This window comes from Triturus cristatus, chromosome 10 (assembly GCF_964204655.1).
Source record: "Triturus cristatus chromosome 10, aTriCri1.1, whole genome shotgun sequence".
NCBI lineage: Eukaryota > Metazoa > Chordata > Amphibia > Caudata > Salamandridae > Triturus > Triturus cristatus.
This window is the reverse complement of record NC_140593.1, coordinates 921,856,640-921,875,652: the sequence shown is the minus strand read 5'-3', so window position 1 is coordinate 921,875,652 and position 19,013 is coordinate 921,856,640. Positions and strand designations below refer to the sequence as shown.

The 19,013-nt window shown below is 42.1% G+C and overlaps 1 protein-coding gene across 2 annotated transcripts in view; it reads right to left on the bottom strand.

Annotated features, from left to right (window-relative positions):
• PTH1R (parathyroid hormone 1 receptor) overlaps window positions 1-19,013 on the bottom strand; it is a 622,390-nt gene that overhangs the window by 285,334 nt on the left and 318,043 nt on the right. For both annotated transcript variants that reach the window (XM_085628749.1, XM_085628750.1), the window contains one exon: window positions 8,398-8,503. In XM_085628749.1, the coding sequence (XP_085484875.1) occupies window positions 8,398-8,503 (106 nt within the window). The remainder of the gene's footprint in view (window positions 1-8,397; window positions 8,504-19,013) is intronic.

Genomic DNA, 19,013 nt, shown 5'->3' with positions numbered 1-19,013 from the left:
GCCTGCGTCGGTGATCTCTAGCATTCTGGTGGTGGGCCCTTGGCAGTATTGACTTCCCCGGTCTCCCTGACGCTACCCAGGCAAAAAGGCCACCAAATTCATAGAGCGAAGACTCGCTTCCTGTATGATAAATGGGTGTTTGAGAGCTGCATAAAGCATGGCTCATGGCCAGATACAGTCTAAGGAAAGCACAGCTGGCGCTGGTCAACAGGAGGCACGTCTTGTTGCCCGATGTAGCTGCAGTACACAGCAGCTGACACTGGAATCTGTCTAGGACCGGGAGAACAGCGACTGGAGCTGGGCGCCTGTACTCCCAACTTGGTAAGAAACAAGGCCTCACCATGTCCTGGTCAGGATCACTTGGTCAAAGGTGCTCGCCTCTCCCTCTGCGATGCAGATTTTATGCGGCAAGAAGCTCAGTCCTTACAGAAAACATGAAGCGCTTGACATGTGCAGGAGGTGAAAAGGCAAAGGGGATCTCAGACAGTCCTAGCCTTTGGAAAACACTGCGGTGGGACAAACAATGGAATAAAGCAAGCTGCAGGCCAGCACATATGGCAGTTAGCTAGACGGCAGTTTCTTCTGGCAGCACAATAGTGCCCTGGCAGGGTGCAAATTGGAGAGCCAGCAGCATCTGAATACAAGTTCCACAAAGGGTCTGGTCGGACCAGAGTCAGGGAGCAGCAGGCAGCAGGGTAACAAGTAGGAAGGTAGTCCAGTTGAGTCCTTTTAGCAGCACAACAGTTGGCAGGTGGCAGGGCAGCAAATAAAAAAGCAGTCCCGTTGAGTCCTTTAAGTAGCTCAGCAGTCTTTCTGACAGAGGTTTAGGTTTAGATCCCAAAGTGCTACGAAAACATGGGGTCAGCACCCCTGTACTTGTTTTCAAAATTGTCTTTGTTCAAAAGGTGAATTAAAAAGAAACCTTAAAAGTGTACAACACTCCCTTTCAACTTCAGCCCTGACTCCAGACATCAGTAAGGGGTACACCAACCCTTTGTGTAAGTTCAGGACACAGCTTATGCAAATGTAAAGTGTAAACACCCCTCTCTCTCCCAGACCATGAAGGCCATTAGTATGCAGATGTAACCCTGTCATACCCATCCCTTCCTGTGCAAACGCTATCTGGAAAGTATGCACAAAGTGTAGCTGTCACCCATGCCTATACTTGGGCTGGACTCAGGCTGCAAAGCACAAAGAGGCATAAGCACAGAGAAATGCCCACGTTCTAAAAATGACATTTCAAAAATAGTAATGGAAATTCCAACTACACTAGTAAGCAGGATTTTTCACAATCGTTCTAAACATTCCAAACATGGCAACGCTACTCCTTTCAGATCAGAAATTATCACTTTAACCCCTTCGCTGCGGCGCGAATTCTGCCGCAGCGCTGGGGGGGTTTGGGGTGAGCACGGCGCCGCCATGCTCATGACGGAACCACACCGTCATGAGTCACGGGCGAGCTGTGCTCATGACGGAGTGGTTCCGTCATGACTCCACCCACTTGCGCTGATCGCCCGCACAGGCGGGGAAACAGCGCCGCGTGGGCGGAGCGGCCGCCAACGGCCGCAGCATGACGGAACCACTCCGTCATGAGCACACAGCGCCCGTGGCTCATGACGGAGTGGTTCCGTCATGAGCGTGCAAGGGGTTAACATACATAAGGGTAATTCCAATGCCAGCCTATTAGATGAATAGGCCTCAGTAGTGAGAAACACAACAGGCTGTTTTTCACTACGATGACATGCCACACAATAAAGGCACATGTCAGACCCTGCCCGTAGGGCTACCTAGGGCCTACCTTAGGTGTGACCCACAGTTTAAGGCTTGGCAAGTAATTTTAAATGCCAAGTCAATGTGGAACTGAACTGCACATGCAGGTTCAGCAGTGGCAGGCCTGAGACAGGTTTGAAAAGGCTATGTCTGTGCATAGCACAAGTCTTGCTGCAGGCCCACTAGTAGCATTTAATTTACGTGCCCTGAGTATATGTGATACCACTGTTAAAGGCACTTACAACTAAATAAAAATGTGCCAAATAGGTGTAAACCAAGAACTACCATGTTTTAGAGGGAAGAACACATGCATTTAAGCACTGATTAGCAGTGGTAAAGTCCCCAGAGTATTAACACCAACACAACAGGATCAGAAACATAGGAGGATGACAAAACGTTTGTGGCTAACCCTGCAAAAAGGTCCAGGTCCAACAATTCTGAATTCCCTAAGGATTCATCTGAGCAGGATGATAGGCATATAAGAATAAAGAGACTGTAATCTTTGTTTTTGCCAACACTTCCGATTTTGTTATTAAAGGATTGGTTTATTTTTAATAAGGCCTTGTTATATTTCCTTAGTTTCCCCTTGAACGTACGTGATGCTTTTATACCATTAATTCATTCTGATCTTCTCCAATGGTGCTTAATTTCACTGGTGTATGGTGTAACCCAGGGAAGGGAGACAGATCTAGTACTCTTTGTCCCCGTAGGAGTAATTGTGTCACAAACCAAATGCAAAGTCTCATTAAAATCATTAAATATAAGCTTTTCAATTACATCTACTTTGACAGAAATAGGTTGATGGTTAATTACTAATAGCGCATCCCACACACGTATGTTTGTCCGTGCTTCTACATTTCCTGCGCATTACATCTGAATGGAAACTATAACGAGCTGAGTCTCCTGCCTGTTATGGACAAAAAGGAAATATCCATTTATCTTTGAGTCAAGACAACACGAGTCTCTTCCTTGGGAGGAAATTTAAAAGTATTCTTCCTCTGAAAAATTTCCTTGGGATATAAAGACTCTAATGAAGCCTCATGACCAGAAGCAATGTTTAAAAAAATTGAATTGGCTTCAAATCCTGAAGAATGACACCATGGCCCTGTGGACATGGAGACATTGGACTTCCCACCAGTGTAAAATGGATCAACCGCGGATCCTGGTCTATAGCCATCTTTGGGACACACATAGTCCTGGTCTGCAAACACATGTATTGAACAGTAATAAAGGCTCACATAAGTTGAGCCTGGTAGAAGCAAACTCCCACCATGCCCACATTCCACCTTTCAGACCTCCGGGTTAGAAAAAGACAGTTTTTTTGAAGGTGGGGTGCCAAAAGGAATGGAACCTGCCAGAAGGGATGTTTTTTGTCTTGTAGACACCATGAAAGGTCAATTTAGCACCTTGAACCTTTTAGTAGGTAGGCACTGCCACCCTGGTGGCTGATGAGACAACCACCCCTCCACATCATTCTTTGACCTTTAGACTCTCAGTGGGTCTCCTGCCCACCTGGCCAATCATGTTATCTATCGTTGGTTGGGGTGAACCCAGGTGTTTCCCAGCCTTGGATTTGCGCCTCCACCTAGCACCAATGTGTGGGGGTTGAACTATATTAACCAGTTAGCCCTCTTTGTCCAAATCTACACAGATATAAGCTCGCATACCTGAGAGGGGGTGGGTGGGAAGGACTGAAGTGCAGTGGAGAAAAAGCTCACTGAAGCCTTTCGTCTAACTCAGGCAGAGGTTGTGCAGGAGCAATAACAGGTCTAGATACTGACAGCACCAAAAACCTTTCATGGGAAGACCCTGCTCCCAATTCATTTGCAGCTAGTAACTCCAATCCCCAAAATATGGGGCATATTATCAAGACAGGCGATAGAATTATCGGCGCTTTAGGGGCAGAAAACTGCCTCTAAAACGGCGATAATGGGCTTGATAATATGCTCTATGGAATTCCAATTGAAGCCCATGTTAGATGTGAAGGACATCTAACATGGGCTTCAATTGGAATTCCATAGAGCATATTATCAAGCCCATTATCGCTGTTATGTGCTCCTATTAAAACACAGCCAGGCAGAATGTTTTTTCTGAAGAAATCTTGCCACTGGAGACTTGCAAGGCTTTTAGAAACTGCTCCGTGATTTCCTTAAGTGGAACGAGTACGAAACTCGCCCTAGCAATTGAATATTTATGTTTACAAAAAAAAAACGTTGTCTCTTTTTTTTAGCATTACTCACAACTTAATAATGTGTGCCACGACTTGCTCGGTCAGGAAACAAACCGAAAAGGAATGTGTGTACCGTTGTTTCAGTTTCCTGGATGTCATGTAATTAAACGCTTCATTCTTAGCGGTTCCTCAGCTGCCAGCTCATAGGGTGATTGTATTTTAAAATGACACTGTGCCAAGCAAAAGCAAACACAATCTGGAGATCTCTTAAGAGGCATCTGATTGGAATCAGAAATTGTTTTGTTACCATGCAATAGGGATGTCTCTGTGTTGTCTCTCCAGCCCAATTAATTATCTAGAAAATACTGGCTCAATCAAGGCAAGATTTGAAAAAAAGAGAATGTAGTATGAGCAGGGATCTTCATTTTCCCTAAGAGACCACCGCCGGAGCCTGCGAATGGCAGGATTGCTGAACCTCCACCTTGGTCACTGTTTGACTAGCTTATGACAGAAAATAAGCCATGGTACCCAAAAATGAGCGCTGGTGCCCCCCAAATCCAATAAGCCCACATGTTGAGGAATGGATAGAAAATGTACAGAAAGAGCAAAGTCAATTACGACCTTATTGATCCTCTCAAACGTTTTACCACCTTGGATTGTGAGGGACACCTGTTTGGCCTGTTTGTGAGATATGTTAGATGTATCAAGATGCTCAAAAACCTTGGACATCTCTCAGAACTGAGGGTCTCTTTCTTTCTGGAGCTGCACCATGGACTTCGCTCTTGAACGGGCCAGACTGGCCTTTTATCACATTGGCATTTTCTTGATGGGCTGGAGCCTTAGGAGGCCTGTTTTGAGAGCCCGTGGGCATTGCTATTTCGTCTGTCACTTTCCCAAGCTCCCCAAGTTTAATTAAAGAAGGCACGGGCGGTGGGGGTCCAGAGGAAGAGAAAGTGAGCAAAGGAGGTGGAGAGAAAGAGATCAGAGAGGAAGGAGGGACAGAGGAGTAAAACAGAGAGAGAGAATCGATGGATTGAAAGAGAGAGCTGGAGCTATGAGAGGGAGGGAGCTACGTTCTTAGTAATATAATTGTTTTTTTAACACCCCTCCAAACGCCCTTGTCAGAGTTGCATAAAACCTGAGATTCCTGCATTCGGTTTGATTACAGAGAACCAAAAATATTTGCACATCTCAACGTTTTTGCTGACCTCTCGTTATAGATGCAGAGGATGTGGACTAACAGCTAGAGCGGTCGACCTCGAAGCTGGGGATCCGTGTTCGAGCCTTAGTAGGGACACTCAACATCCTGTGATTCTGGGCAAACTGCTTAATATCCCTGTACCGAACAAAACCAATGTGTACGTCCAGCCGCGGCCCGTGGAGGGAGTTCCGTGGGGCGGTAAGGCTGGGCGGGGGAGGGGCAGAGTGGGGGGTTCTAAAAACCGGAATATGGATAATTGCAGACAAGTAAACAATTAAATAAATAAAACGAATTTCGGAGCGCGCGCTGCATCGTATTTTGCGGTGCAGCGCACGCTACGAAATTCGTTTTATTTATTTAATTGGGACCACACTCAGGGATTTGAACACTCCTATGACAGCAAAAGTACAGTGGGGGGAGGGCGTCCAATGCAGATCTAGCTTTATGCACCCTGTTGCTCGCTTGCCAATTTGGTTAGTGGTTGACAGAGGGACATAAGTACAGACACAGACCTACTTCCAGTGGGTAAGTCACAGTAATATGAAAACACCCACGAAACGAATGCCACACTTAGGTAGTTGATGTCTAATTCAGATCCAACAACTTATTCATGCAGAGGTGTCCAAATTAATTCCAAACTCATCGAAAGTAGCACTAACTCAGACTCAGGACTGCCCAGAGGGATTTGTACACACCGATGTAAGAAATGGCAGACTTAGGTAGTGGGTGTGCAAATCCGGTCCAAGCACACACTCATGCAGTGGGTGTCCAACTCTCGTCTAATCTCACAGACAGCTGCACTTACTCAGACACACACTCATAGCTTCCCTGAGGGACATTCACATATCCGTTGTGGGAATGGTAGCCTTAGGTAGTGCATGCTAAACTGAGGATCTAGTGCACACTCATTTAGTGTGTGTCTAACTCTGGTCCAAGCTCATGGGCATCAACACTCATTCTGACACATACTCAGGGGTACCCTCAGGGATCTGCCCTTATCCATTAAAGAAAATACACAATAACGTAGTAGATGTCCAACTCTGATCCAAGCTTACAGACACCGGCACTTTTCAGACACACAGCCAGGGGTACCCTCAGGGAAATACACAACTCATGGAGAGAACAGAACACTTACACAGTGGGTGTTCAATTTAAGTATAATCACCCAGTAGGGAGGTAGGTGTCTTCCTCATGTGCAAGCTGAGGTACACCAGTATACAATCAGACATTCACCCAAGGAGAAAGACACATGGATCTGAACACAGCTATGATGGTAGCCTCAGCATTATGAACACCCCAGTGGACCAAATGGCCCACTTAGGTAGTGGTGTCTAATTCGATTAAAACAGCACACTCATGAAGAGGGTGTCCAAATTAGGTCCATGCTCATGGAAAGTGTATCTCACTCTATTATTAATCAGGTAAGAAATTTCTGATTTTGAAATATATATTATCAGAAGGCAAAGAACATGTCCATCTTTATTGCAAAACCAAATCTCTTTATAAAAACACTGAAATTCACTGACAAAACTACAGATAAAAAGTTAGCTATGGTTCTGGCTCAAATTTGTCTAACCACTGAATTTCATGGCAGATGTCATTACCTTTACCTCTCTTTTGTTTTGCACATGGCTCCACACTCAACATTAATGATGACATCATAACTAAAAACATTGATTACGTCACTTGTGACATCACCATTGACATTACTGCTTGAACCATATTTGTGCTACCCCCTTGTGCTGTCAAAGACATCAAATGACATCATTGATGGCATTATTGATGACTTGTCTAAATAAAGCAAACAAAAACATAAATCGGGAAAAAACATTTTAAGCTCTAAAACTTAACTCAAAATAGGATTTAAAAGTTCGTTTCTCTCAGACAAAGAGTCATGTGATCTTTGAGACACATTAAGGGATACACCCAGGAACATAGATTCACATTACACCACTCACTTAAAAATAAATAGACCAAGACAGAATTGAGTTATCAAATTTAGATCCACACTTACAGACACCATTTGTTCAACAAAACAGTCACAGAAATGTAATCACATAGGAACACGGACATACTCAGAGCCAGACATAGAAAAAGGTATATGAACATCACTCACACACACACAAAAACTAAACGGTATAGCGACAAAGTCAGAAACCTATCCAGGTACACTATTGGCACAACACCTGTGAAGCAGCTAGAGAGTAATGTTGGTATGGAGACAGTGTGAATGTGGACTTACATTAATACACTGCTACTCACTCAAACGAACATTGAGACAAACACACTGCAAGGCAATAAATATGACAAGCACTCTAAAACTCATAGTAATAAACAAACAGTCGTAAAGTGAAATTGGGCTAAGCACTAAATATTTCATACACTTCAAGTTAGACTGATAGCCGCAGAGGGATGGACCAACATAGCAACATTACGCACACACACAGACTTTAGGTATACTATGAAACACACCATTATACTAATAAAATATCAAATAAATAGAGCTGAATAAACTACATTTGACCATATCACTAGACCCACAGAGGGTTGCAAGCTGAAATATAAAAAGAGCATTGTTGATCAAAAATATGACAATAAGTAAGCCTCTAGCCAAATAGAGGATTATGATGTATAGTTTGGTTTGCACTGCATCCTAAAGCACCTGTAATACAGCAGGACATCCACCAAGTTTGTGATGGAGTATCTCATCTGCCGAACTCTTATTCAGGCCCACCTTACAGTACATTGTTGTGTCACTATACTAGTACTAAGATGCAGAAGTCTTTGTATCTGTTTGACTTTACCATTGAGAAGATACCTATAAGCTTTTAAAACCTTAAGTGTTACCGCAATAAAGAATGAAAAACTAGAAAGAACCAAAAATTGATATAAAAAACAAAAAGGAATCCAAAATGAGAGACTTCTATAAGTTCATAGATTTATACCTCAAAAAAGATGAATTATTAAACAGGAGCTTATCAATTTTAACAACAAGTTAAAAAAGATAGAAAAAAGCAAAATAAGCAACCACTGATATTAAGAAAGGCAGAACCACACATTTCAGAACAATATGGTCTTCTAAAAGCTAATATAATTCATAATTCATTAGATTCCAACTCATAATTAACCCTAAAAAACAAAATTCAGCAATTATACAAATCTACATTGTATTATTATATTCCAATTATGTCTAGAAACTTTAGTTGACAGATACATGCTTAGATGTTACAAGATTGTAATGGCTTTGAGGACTCACCATGAACCTTAGGCACTTGGGATTTCAGGTTTCTTTCACACTTAGCTTTGGCTTTCAACAGAATATAAATTTGCTCCTCTTTTGTAATGACATCATCATTATCAACCTAAGGAAGAAAATGAAACATTGAGTTACATTACCACAAGCAATGCAAAGAAGGTTGTAGAAACATATATATTAATGTCAGATAAGGACCACCAACCCATGTAGTATGACTATTCTCATCATGGTTATGTCATGTATATTTAAATTCTGTTAAAGATTATGCTCTCCCACTCTTGCTGATAGGATGTTCCAACCACAAATGACCCTGTCTATGTTATTGTTTCTTGTAAACTGCAAATCGATAATACAACAGGGTAACATAGCTGTACTTTTATGTACTGAATGTATTCAACTTCATGAAGGCAAACAATAGCAAAGCTAATAGGTATTGTCTTTAAACTGTTTAACTATTGACTTTGCCAGTGCTTGTTTCAATTGGAATTATTTAAATAAATTAAAAAAAATAACAACATTGCTACTGGTGCATGATGATGCCTGCATATATATGATTATGTCTAAGTGACCATCTTGGATTGATTGTTTAAGTGAAAAATAATCATGCCAACATTGCCCCAATGCAATTTAATTCACCTTTTAACACTTTTAACATTCTTAATTTACAATTCCAATATGGACGAGAGCCATTTTAAAATGGTAATCTAGAAATAAAAAAATAAAGTTAATAAATAAACAGAAGCACGCAGCCCAGTGGCACTTTGCAACTGTCAAGCCCTCTGACAATAAACAGAAAAATAAAACCAGGCTATGGGACTGGGAGCGAGACAAAGGAGCACTGGGGAGAACTGACAAGAGCAGGGGGAGTTAGCCGCTAGATAGCAGGCAGTGATGATCGACAAAATATATCTACTGTAAATAAATTAAAACGAGTGGAGGAGGAAAAGGGATTAGTGGAGAAGTGAAAGTGGACTGAGAGGTTGCTGGATGGGGAAATAAGTTGGCACATAAAGATGGGAAGAGGGCAAAAAAAAAACATGCACTCTGTTGGAGTGCTGAAAGAAATAGGAAAAAGAGTTCCCTCAAGTCAATAGTTGAAGAATGCAACTCTTTCAGTAAGAAGCAACATAAAGAAGCATTATTCCAACGGTGGGACAAACACCAAAAAATGGAGTAAAACCAGAAATCCATTCAATCATGTGCAAGGGACTGACCTGAAGTCTACTGTACGTATTATGTTGTACACAACAGGTCCTTGACAACAGACCGCTAAAGCTGACTGTAGGTGAGACCTAACAATGTAGGCATGGCCAACATTTTCCATGGCAGTTGCCTCACTTTAACCTTCTGAATATTGTTGTGGTTGTCCCAGCATTTATTACAACTCAGATTTGGATTTTTGATGCATAGATATTGTATTGGGGGCTCAAATGGTCTGCATTGGTACAATGGTTTAGAGGAAAACACAGCAGACCCAATACATGTTCTCTACATTGACAGCAAACATATTTTCTATAACTCTTTTAAAAAACACAATTGGCATATGTGTCTCTCAACATTTCTACAATTGATAGTTTAAATTTTTTTCCTAGCTACAAAATACATTAAAAATGTTTCTGCTGGAACATTTTTGTACATTTACACCTGTAAAAGGAAGTAATAGATAGATTTTCAGTGTGCGTATGGAGGAGCACACCTTAAACTAATTGGTGTTTATAGGAACATATTTCTACACTGGGCAAACAATTGTTCGCTATAGCAAACCAAGAAAAATATTTACAGTTGTAAACCCATTTTTGTTTGACATTTCCACATGCTGAAATGTACTCTGTTCATATTTTTGTGCACAAAAATAGCTGTGCATTTAAATAGTCCTGATGACAGTCATATATTTCCCGAAATACTCTTTGAAATTGTTTCTGAATTAAAAAAATAATTAGAATAAAAATGCTCCATAAACATAGGGTAACCCTACAGGTGAAAAATGCAACATTTTTATAAACCCTCTGTGAATTGGGCCCCATGTGGTCACTAATCCTGCACTTTTAGCAGCATGGTTCATTTTAACAATGTATACAAAGCTTGACAACAGATCTGTTACTTGTCACGTTGAACTCTGACAAAAACATGACCACTGACCACAATGTTTCAGAGAATACAACTTAGGCACTTAGGAGCTAATTGCGATGTCAGGCAGACTTAAGTCTGTCCGACACCGTCTCGGTCCTCGGACTGGCCGACCTCTAGTTGGCGGTCCTGATCACCTCATTAGGGTGCGATCGAACACTGTTCGGTCTATTCCTGCATTTCCTTATAAGAGCATGCATTACGGCTGTAACCCGGCCTTAATACATGCTCCCATAGTGAAATGGGAGGTGCTGTTCATTCCGACACCCCGAAGGAGGCACCTCAAGGTGCCTGCCATGGGGTGCAGGGATAAACAGGGGTGCACCGTACGTGCCCCCTCGGCTCCCAACCGGAGGGCGCTAACACATATGGGCCCCCAAACACACTTTCTAACATGGTTCCCATGTCAGACAGGACGGCGTGGAGAGCATGCCGGATACCATGCATTGTAATCCCAAGGGCGGAAAGGTACACCCTTTGGGATTATTAGCCAGTTCTGTCTGGCCGATGGGCTCCTTGAGCCTGTCGGCAGTCAGCCGGAGTTATCTGGCCGGTTTAGTTTCCGACCGCCAGCATTGTAATGTGGAGGTCGGAAAGTAAACAGAGCGACTGATTACAATATGGCCCAGACAGCTTCACTGTTGGTCGGAGCCTTTCCAGGCTGCATCGCAATCGAACCCCTTAGTGTAAAAAACGTCTTGCTTATCGCTCGAGCTACTACCATTAAAATAATAATGAATGGGTGGCCACCCTTCCCTTTCAAATTATATTCATGTGACTGCTCATAGTAATTGTTGATAACAAATTATTTATTACTTCCTGTATGTGATTTCCCAGCAACCTCAAGGAATTACCTATTTGCAAAAAACTCACTCCCAGAACAACATGTACAAAAGGTAAGAAAGAAGGGTTGACAGACAAAGAATGAAGGAATTCATTTAATAAGATTATCCATTCTCTATACTCCATCTTCTCTACCTGAAAGACCTAGCCCTTCAACAACAATATCTCCTGAGTTCACGCTAAGGGGACATTTTAGGAAGATAGAGAAAGTAGTCTTTCAAGCAAGTGTTTACAGGAACAAACCAAGGGACAAAAAATGACTGAAGAACAGCTTTGAAACAATTTATCTTAGATACTAAATGCAGGAAATAGATTTGTTCCCAAAGATAACCCTGCTAAACTTAGTTCAGTCGTCAGGAAAGACAATGCAACATTAAAATAGAGAAGATAAAAAATATGCAAAGTCAAAAAGACGTGGCTACTACAAGTTATGGATATGGTGAAAATACCTTATACTCAATTCATTAAAATCTTTATTCGGTTTTTATTAGTAATAGACCATAACATCACATCAATCAATCAATCAATTATAACTTTATTTGATACTTTTCAGTAACATAAAAGTATACTACAAAATTGAATTAAAACAATTCTTCATATGTACAGAACCACTGTTAACAATCAGGGACATGAACAGTTAAAAAATAATCGCAACAATATATTACATCACTTAAAAATAACAATATACTGTATAAGTCAGATTAGTTGGTTTAAGACATAATTTCATAATTCAAATTATCTAGATAAGTAACATGTTTTCTCTCATGCATTGGCCACAAAACAAAAGACAATACTGCAGAACAAACCTGTACATCCCTCTAATATACTCAAACTTAAAAAAGAATCTATAAAATCATTAAGATTCATATTTACAGATGATGGTTTTAAAATGTACTTCATTAAATTCACATAAAATGTCAAAACAAAGGCCAATTTCTAAAGTAGTTTGCCTGGATTTCCCGTCACATGGGCAGTTTTGCACATCCTTACTCCACTGACTTAGTTTTGGTAATGCAACCATATTGTGTACAGTAGTCAAACAAAAACGAGTCAAGATATATCAGTGTTGTACATTAGTAATTACAATAAGATCATTTTGCACACCATCAGACTGAAGAGCAGGAAAATATTTTTCTAACAGATGATTTGATAAGTTCCTCCAAAGATCTCAGATTTTCTCTAGTATTAGTAAATAGCAATGTTAACTCTCTCTTTCAATAATGGATAGTTGACTCTGATATCTCAGTTAAGACAGGATCATTAAATATGCTCAAACAATCACTAATGTGAGAAAGCTATGGGATTTTTTGAAAAATGATCAAGGGACAAACAATCCTTGATAATGGCCTTAAAGAATGATGTCTCTTCCAGGTTTTTTATATAAAGTATCCTCCACTTACCACACGAGGCATACCCAACGCTTTACACACAATAAAAGCAGGATTTGATTTTGGAACTGCAAGTAAAGGTGGATAAAGTAATTTTCTGGTAATTGTAAAATGGCAGAATTTCCAAAGCCCAGGCAGTCTCCCCCATTTCTGCTGCAGATAAACATTTGCTTCTATAAATGGCGAATATTTCCCAAACTGTTTTGCTATATATTTTTTTCGCAAGCCTACACACACCTTCAATAGAGTGTATCAGGTTTGACCAACATATTTCTCTGTATCTGTTCCAGGTATCACATGATGTAAACTGTACCCCCAAGTGAGAAGAGGGTGAAATCTCACTATAGCCACACCTTTAATATGATGAATATGAGTCTCGGGCATTCCTCTAACATAAATCATTGTGAAAGTCCTTTTTAAATTTACCTTCAAATCCCTATCCCCCAGGTATGTAGAAAAACAATCAATGAATTCTTGTAACCGATTGGCAGATCTAGAAAGCAGGACTACATCAACTGCGTACAATAAAACTGGGGCAAACGGAGTGCCTATTCTAGGAGGGTCAATATGTTGACCCTGTAGCTCCCTATCCACTCCATTCTTGTAGAAGGAAAAAGAAATGGGGCAAGAATGCAACTCTATCTAACCCCTCTTGCCACCTTTAAAAGGCAGGTGCATTCACCATTAGATCCATAGCACACCCGGGTGGTTACATTTCCATACATTTGGCCCAGAAGCAACACTATGTCTTCCAGGGCACTCAAAAATACAATGGTTTTCCATAATTTACAATAATTGAAACCGTTCTGTGACTATGTAAGAATAGAGTTGTCTTCTGTCCACAATTCAAGCTTCTCCAAGATAAATCTCATAATTTTTGCTGATGAGTCCAGGAGGGACATTGGTTGATAACATTCTGTGTCACTCTTATTGCCGTTCTTGAGTGTCGGTAAATTGATAGATTCTGACCAAGTGGCAGCGATATACACTGCCCCTACCGCATTTAGAATATGTAAGGAAACGGGTCATTATTTATGTGGCCTGCACAATTAATAGGTCCACATTTGCCCTCCACTGGGAATCAAACACCCCATTGTAGACCTTGACTCTCCCAGGGTGGTGGAGGCGGTGTGGGCTAATACTAACCATTTGCTGGCATGTAATACTAATATTTAATAAATGATTGTCTAGTCTGTGCTTTTTGTTTTGGCTAAGGAAAAGTACATTCATTACACACACACACCCACTAATCAAAAATATGCAGTGCTTTATAGATACACTTAAGGCTAGCTCTCCCCATGCTGCTGCGTTGCTGTTGCACCGGTCTTCTTCTTGCTTTTCCCCTCATTTTTAAATGCCTTCTTCTTGCTTTTTCCTCCATTTCACTGCTTTCTCGTTGCTTTGTCTCAAGTTTTTTGTGTGCCTTTTCTTTGCTTTTCCCCATTTTCAGTGTTTTCTCCAAGGTTTTCCCCCCATTTTTTGTGTGCCTCCTTCTTGCTTTTTCTTTTTTTTACTGCTTTTTTCTGCCGTTTTGTGTGTGCCTCCTCCTTGATTTTCCCTCATTTTCACTGCTTTCTCCTTGCTTTTCCATTTTTTTCCCTGCTTTCCCCTCTGTTTTTATGTGCCTTCTCCTTGTGTTTCTTTCAGTTTCACTGCTTTATCCTGCTTTATCCACTGTTTATTCTGTGCTTCCTACTTGTTTTCCCCTCATTTTCACTGCTTTCTCCTTGTTTTATCCCTCATTGCTGCTCCTGCATTCTGCATGTTATTTGCCACTTCCTGACTAGCCTCACCCACTTCCTACCTGTGCCCCTCTCTCTCCCCAGAACCTACGTAATGGAGACTGCAGCTCCCAGATTGATTGATTGATTGACCCCCAAAAAGGATCAAGACCATCAAACCCATCAGACAACTACATTGACTTGGTCAAAGGTTCAAGGTCAACATTTACAGGTCAAAATATCAGCGGTTTAGGAGAAAACACAATAATCAAAAATACCCAAGTTAGATGCACTTATTGATGTTAATAAAGCATATACCTTTTGATCAGTAATCACTGTCACCATAATTTTTTCAATAAAAAATTGCAAAAATTATCATCACATAGGCCTGTGCGCTTTTTGGGAGACATCGTTTACTACGAATGTCCTACAACGCATTCCATTACAACGCGGTTGTTACAACGACCACGTTGTTTCAACGCGAACCATTACATCGCAAGTCATTTCAACGACTTGCTGTAGGGGGCACGCTGGTGTTGGATTGTAAATCCAACACCTTCCCTGCTGTTGCACAAACTGGAGTAGGAATAGTAAATAATACTATTCTTAAGTCCAACGCACCCCTACAGCAAGTCGTTGTAACGACTTGCGATGTAATGGAATGCGTGAAAAGCGCATTCGTAGTAAAGAGACATATTCATGCTTTTTATCACATTATTTCAACCATTAAAATGCACTTTTAAAAAGAGCCCCTAGAGGGCTTCACATTTGGTACGCAAAATTAGAAACCATAAACTTTGCCCCAGAGAGTGTTGCGCAGCATGTACATTATTTTTAGACACCTTTAGGCCACAGTAACTGCAGTCATAAAGCCATTATGAAAATGTTACACAATATGTTAAATTACAAAACAGAGGACAGCTTAGTTTGTACACTTTTTATTGTACATTAATGACCGCACCTATGGTCCACCTCATAGTGTACTAGAAAAAATTATAAATGGTCTTTCAAAGTATAAAGTAAGGAAAGTGCAAATGCCAAATTTGTATGATAACGTGAAGGACTGCTAACATGGTCAATGACCGAACCAGAACATGACAGAACTATAACTATCTGGCTCTTTAGTCTTCACAAATATGCAAAACAGTGACAATCAGTGAACTGAGCATCAACCACGAAATGAAGGGCTTCATCTGCTGGTCATAGTGGCAAGCCCTGAAATCCCCAAACAAGACATCTACTATGCACCTGGCCCATGGTCTGTAAGAATGACCGTCCGCATTCTTGATACCATGATCTCCATATCTATAAATGCCTTTGTCACAAGTGGCAGCTCCTCCGCTAAGGCTGAGGAGCGTTGCCCCACTGCTCACGGAGCAGTGTAGATGAAAAAATAAATTGAGTGAAGTTATTATCATTTTATTTTTTCTATCATCAGGCTAGGGTGGGGCAGAGCTTGGCTCCCCTGACGTCGGGGAGGAGGATTGTTTGTGTACTCTGTAAAGAGCGCATGAATGTTTGGCCAGCCCTCTCGGGATGGCCAAACAATCATGCGCACTTCGCATGTTCTCATTGCAGGCTGCTTTACAACCTGCATGGAGAGCATGCCCAAGCCCCCATTCCCTGGCTAAACCTCAAACCATAGCGTTTTGACCAATCACAATGCTACATTGCAGCATTGTGTTTGGCTGTGGAGAGCCTGGGTACTTCATGGAAGAGACTCACTTGACGTGGGAGAGACAATTGAGAGACGCGGCGAGACCAGGTAAGTGATTTTTTCTTTTCTTATACAAACCCTCCATATCCCTGCCACACCACCCCTGTACCTAACCGGTTGCCACTGTTTGGTACCTTCGAAAAGGATCAGCTTTTTCAAGCCAGATGACATTATCAAAGGAAAAAATCAAATTTTGCAATTTAATTTTCATGAAGTCACCTTTAATCAATTTCATTGTGCCCGTTTGTTAACCGAATCTCGAGGGACTGACATTTAATATGAGGCAATTTACAGTTACAAGATTAACAACACTTATATCATTAAACTGATTAGCGAATAGGGCATCTGATAAAGGGATTTCGGATGTCTATGCCGGTACAGCTGTTAAAAACACTTAATTTAACATCCTGGGTGAATTCTCTGACTGACAACCTGGCGAGAGCTAACAAATTGTTGTAAAAGCACATTTCACTAAGTTGTCTTCAAGTTCCCTGAGGATAGCAACAGCCTTCTCACTGTCTAAGCAGATTAAGATGCTGCTTGGAAATTGAGTTTGTTTTCATATTTTATTTCGAGACGAGGCCAGACATTGTGAGACCCACCAGACTGACTTGTGCATGAACTTCCTTCCTTTGTGAAGACAGAAATGAGCTTATATATACCTGTGTCGTGTTTTTAAAATTGTTCTCCTGGGTGAAAATGAATTGTTTAATTGTTGACTACAGGCAGTTTTTAGCTGTCTGTTCTCAAGACACGTAGGGGTTTATGTATAAGAGCCCTGACTCACTTTTGCACCATGCAAAGATTTACATGCATGAAGACTTATGAAGCCATGCAAAGTCACTCTGCGTGGCCTTGAGTAGCCGCATAAATCATGAGTAAGGCGTTCCATGGGTGTTACGGTGGGTATTACAATGCAAAACCCATGGAATTTAATGCTTACGCAGATTTATAAAAACTTGTAAACCTGGTGAAGCGCTGAATCCATACTCCTCCCGAGGTGAAGCGTAATGAGAAGAAATACTTTAATTTCTCCTCATTTTTTCCTCTTTCCATGTGTGCTGCATTCTGCAGTACACATGGAAAGAGAAAAATGCCTCTTGTGATTGATTTTTTTGCAGGAAAGGGCACTTTCCTTCACAAAAACAATCCTGCCTGCAACAGAGGCACCCTTGCACCACAGTGCAAGGGTGCCTGTGTTGGCGCTAGGCTGTTGAAACGGCATCAGCAAAGGCAGAAAGGACAGGAAGCACTGCAATGCTTAAATACCATGCATTCCTGCCCTTTCACTTTGGCGTAGGGCAACACAGAAAGGTGCCTTACTGTTAGAACCGGCGGTCTCTAGTTGGCAGAGGTATACACTTCTGACAAATAGGGACCTACCAACTCTAGTCAGGGCAAGGGGATTACACACTCAGATAACCCCTGCTACCCCCTTGGTAGCTTGGCAGAGCAGACAGGCTTATCTCAGAGGCAGTGTGTTAAGCATTTATAACCACATACAGTAATAAAGTGAATACACTACAGATGGACACGACACAGAAGTTATTATAAAAATAGGATTTTTATATAAGGCTTAGCACAAGACCAAATAACGACAAAAATATACCGCAGTCTTAATAAATACTCTTTGGAAGGAAAAATAATAGTTCAAGTAAGGTTTCTTCTTGGCAAATAGTTCTTTAGCAACAAAATTAAGTATTCTTCTGAGCACAGTTCTTTGGCAACAATGTAACCCCCACAGGAGTCACACGACGTCGAGTCTACGATATTCCCAAGGTTCGGTGTCGACCGCGAGGAGCGCTACGTCGAGCCTGGAGTTGCAACAGACCCCACAAGTACAGTACCTTGAGAAATGAAGAAAACGATGATCCACGGCGTCGAGATGTCAGCTTCGAGGTCGGCGTCGATCGTGCCTCGGATTCGGGTCGATCCGCAGCGGCGTCGAGGGATGTCGGGCCGGAGCAGCGCTCACGGCGTCGAGAAGGGCGTCGAGTCAATGCGATCAGCAGCGGCGTCGGGACGGGGTCGCTTGAAGGTGGAGCCGATACTCACTCCTCACTGGCGTCGATACCGGCGTCGAGACGGGGTCACTTGGAGCCGGGGCCGATACCCACTGCTCACTGGCGTTGCTGCTGGCGTCGATCGGGCCCGGCGGCCGGCGTCGAAGGCTCGGGACACTGGAGCCGTACTCACGATGTCGAGCTGGATTCGGCGGCGGCGGCGGCGAGACTGCAGATTTTCCCTTGTGTACTGGAAACAACACTTTCCAGCAATTCAGTAGATGGTGAAGTCCTTTGGCCCTGTGACTTCAACAGGAGACTGGCACTCTTCCAGCCCTTGGAGATTTTCTAGCAAGCTTTTAGAGAGTACACACCAAGTTCCTCTCTCCTTGTTCCTTGGCAAAAATAAAGAAGCAGCTTTCAGGTTCCTCCACAGCAAAACAGCACTCTGGCAGAAAGGGGAGGCAAGTCCTTAGATCAGCAGGCTTCTTGTCCTTAGTACAGGTTTCCTTGTCAGAAGTGATCTGAGTCTTTGGTTCAGGGGTCCTTCTCTTATACCCCTTTTCTCCTTTGTTCCCTTTGTCCAAGCAGGGAAATTCCCCCCATCTCAGGTTCGTTGTGGGTGTTGCCAGGCAGAGGCACCTGGCCTATTCACTGAGCAGGGCAGAGTCCTCAGCCGCCCAGCAGGAGGCGGAGCCAGTATTGTCACTGGCAGGAGCAGGGCTATCAGTCGCCCAGCAGGAGGTGGAGCCAGTATTGTGTCAGGCAGGGCAGGCTACTCTTCCCTCACTCTATGTGTAAATGCCTCATTTACCCC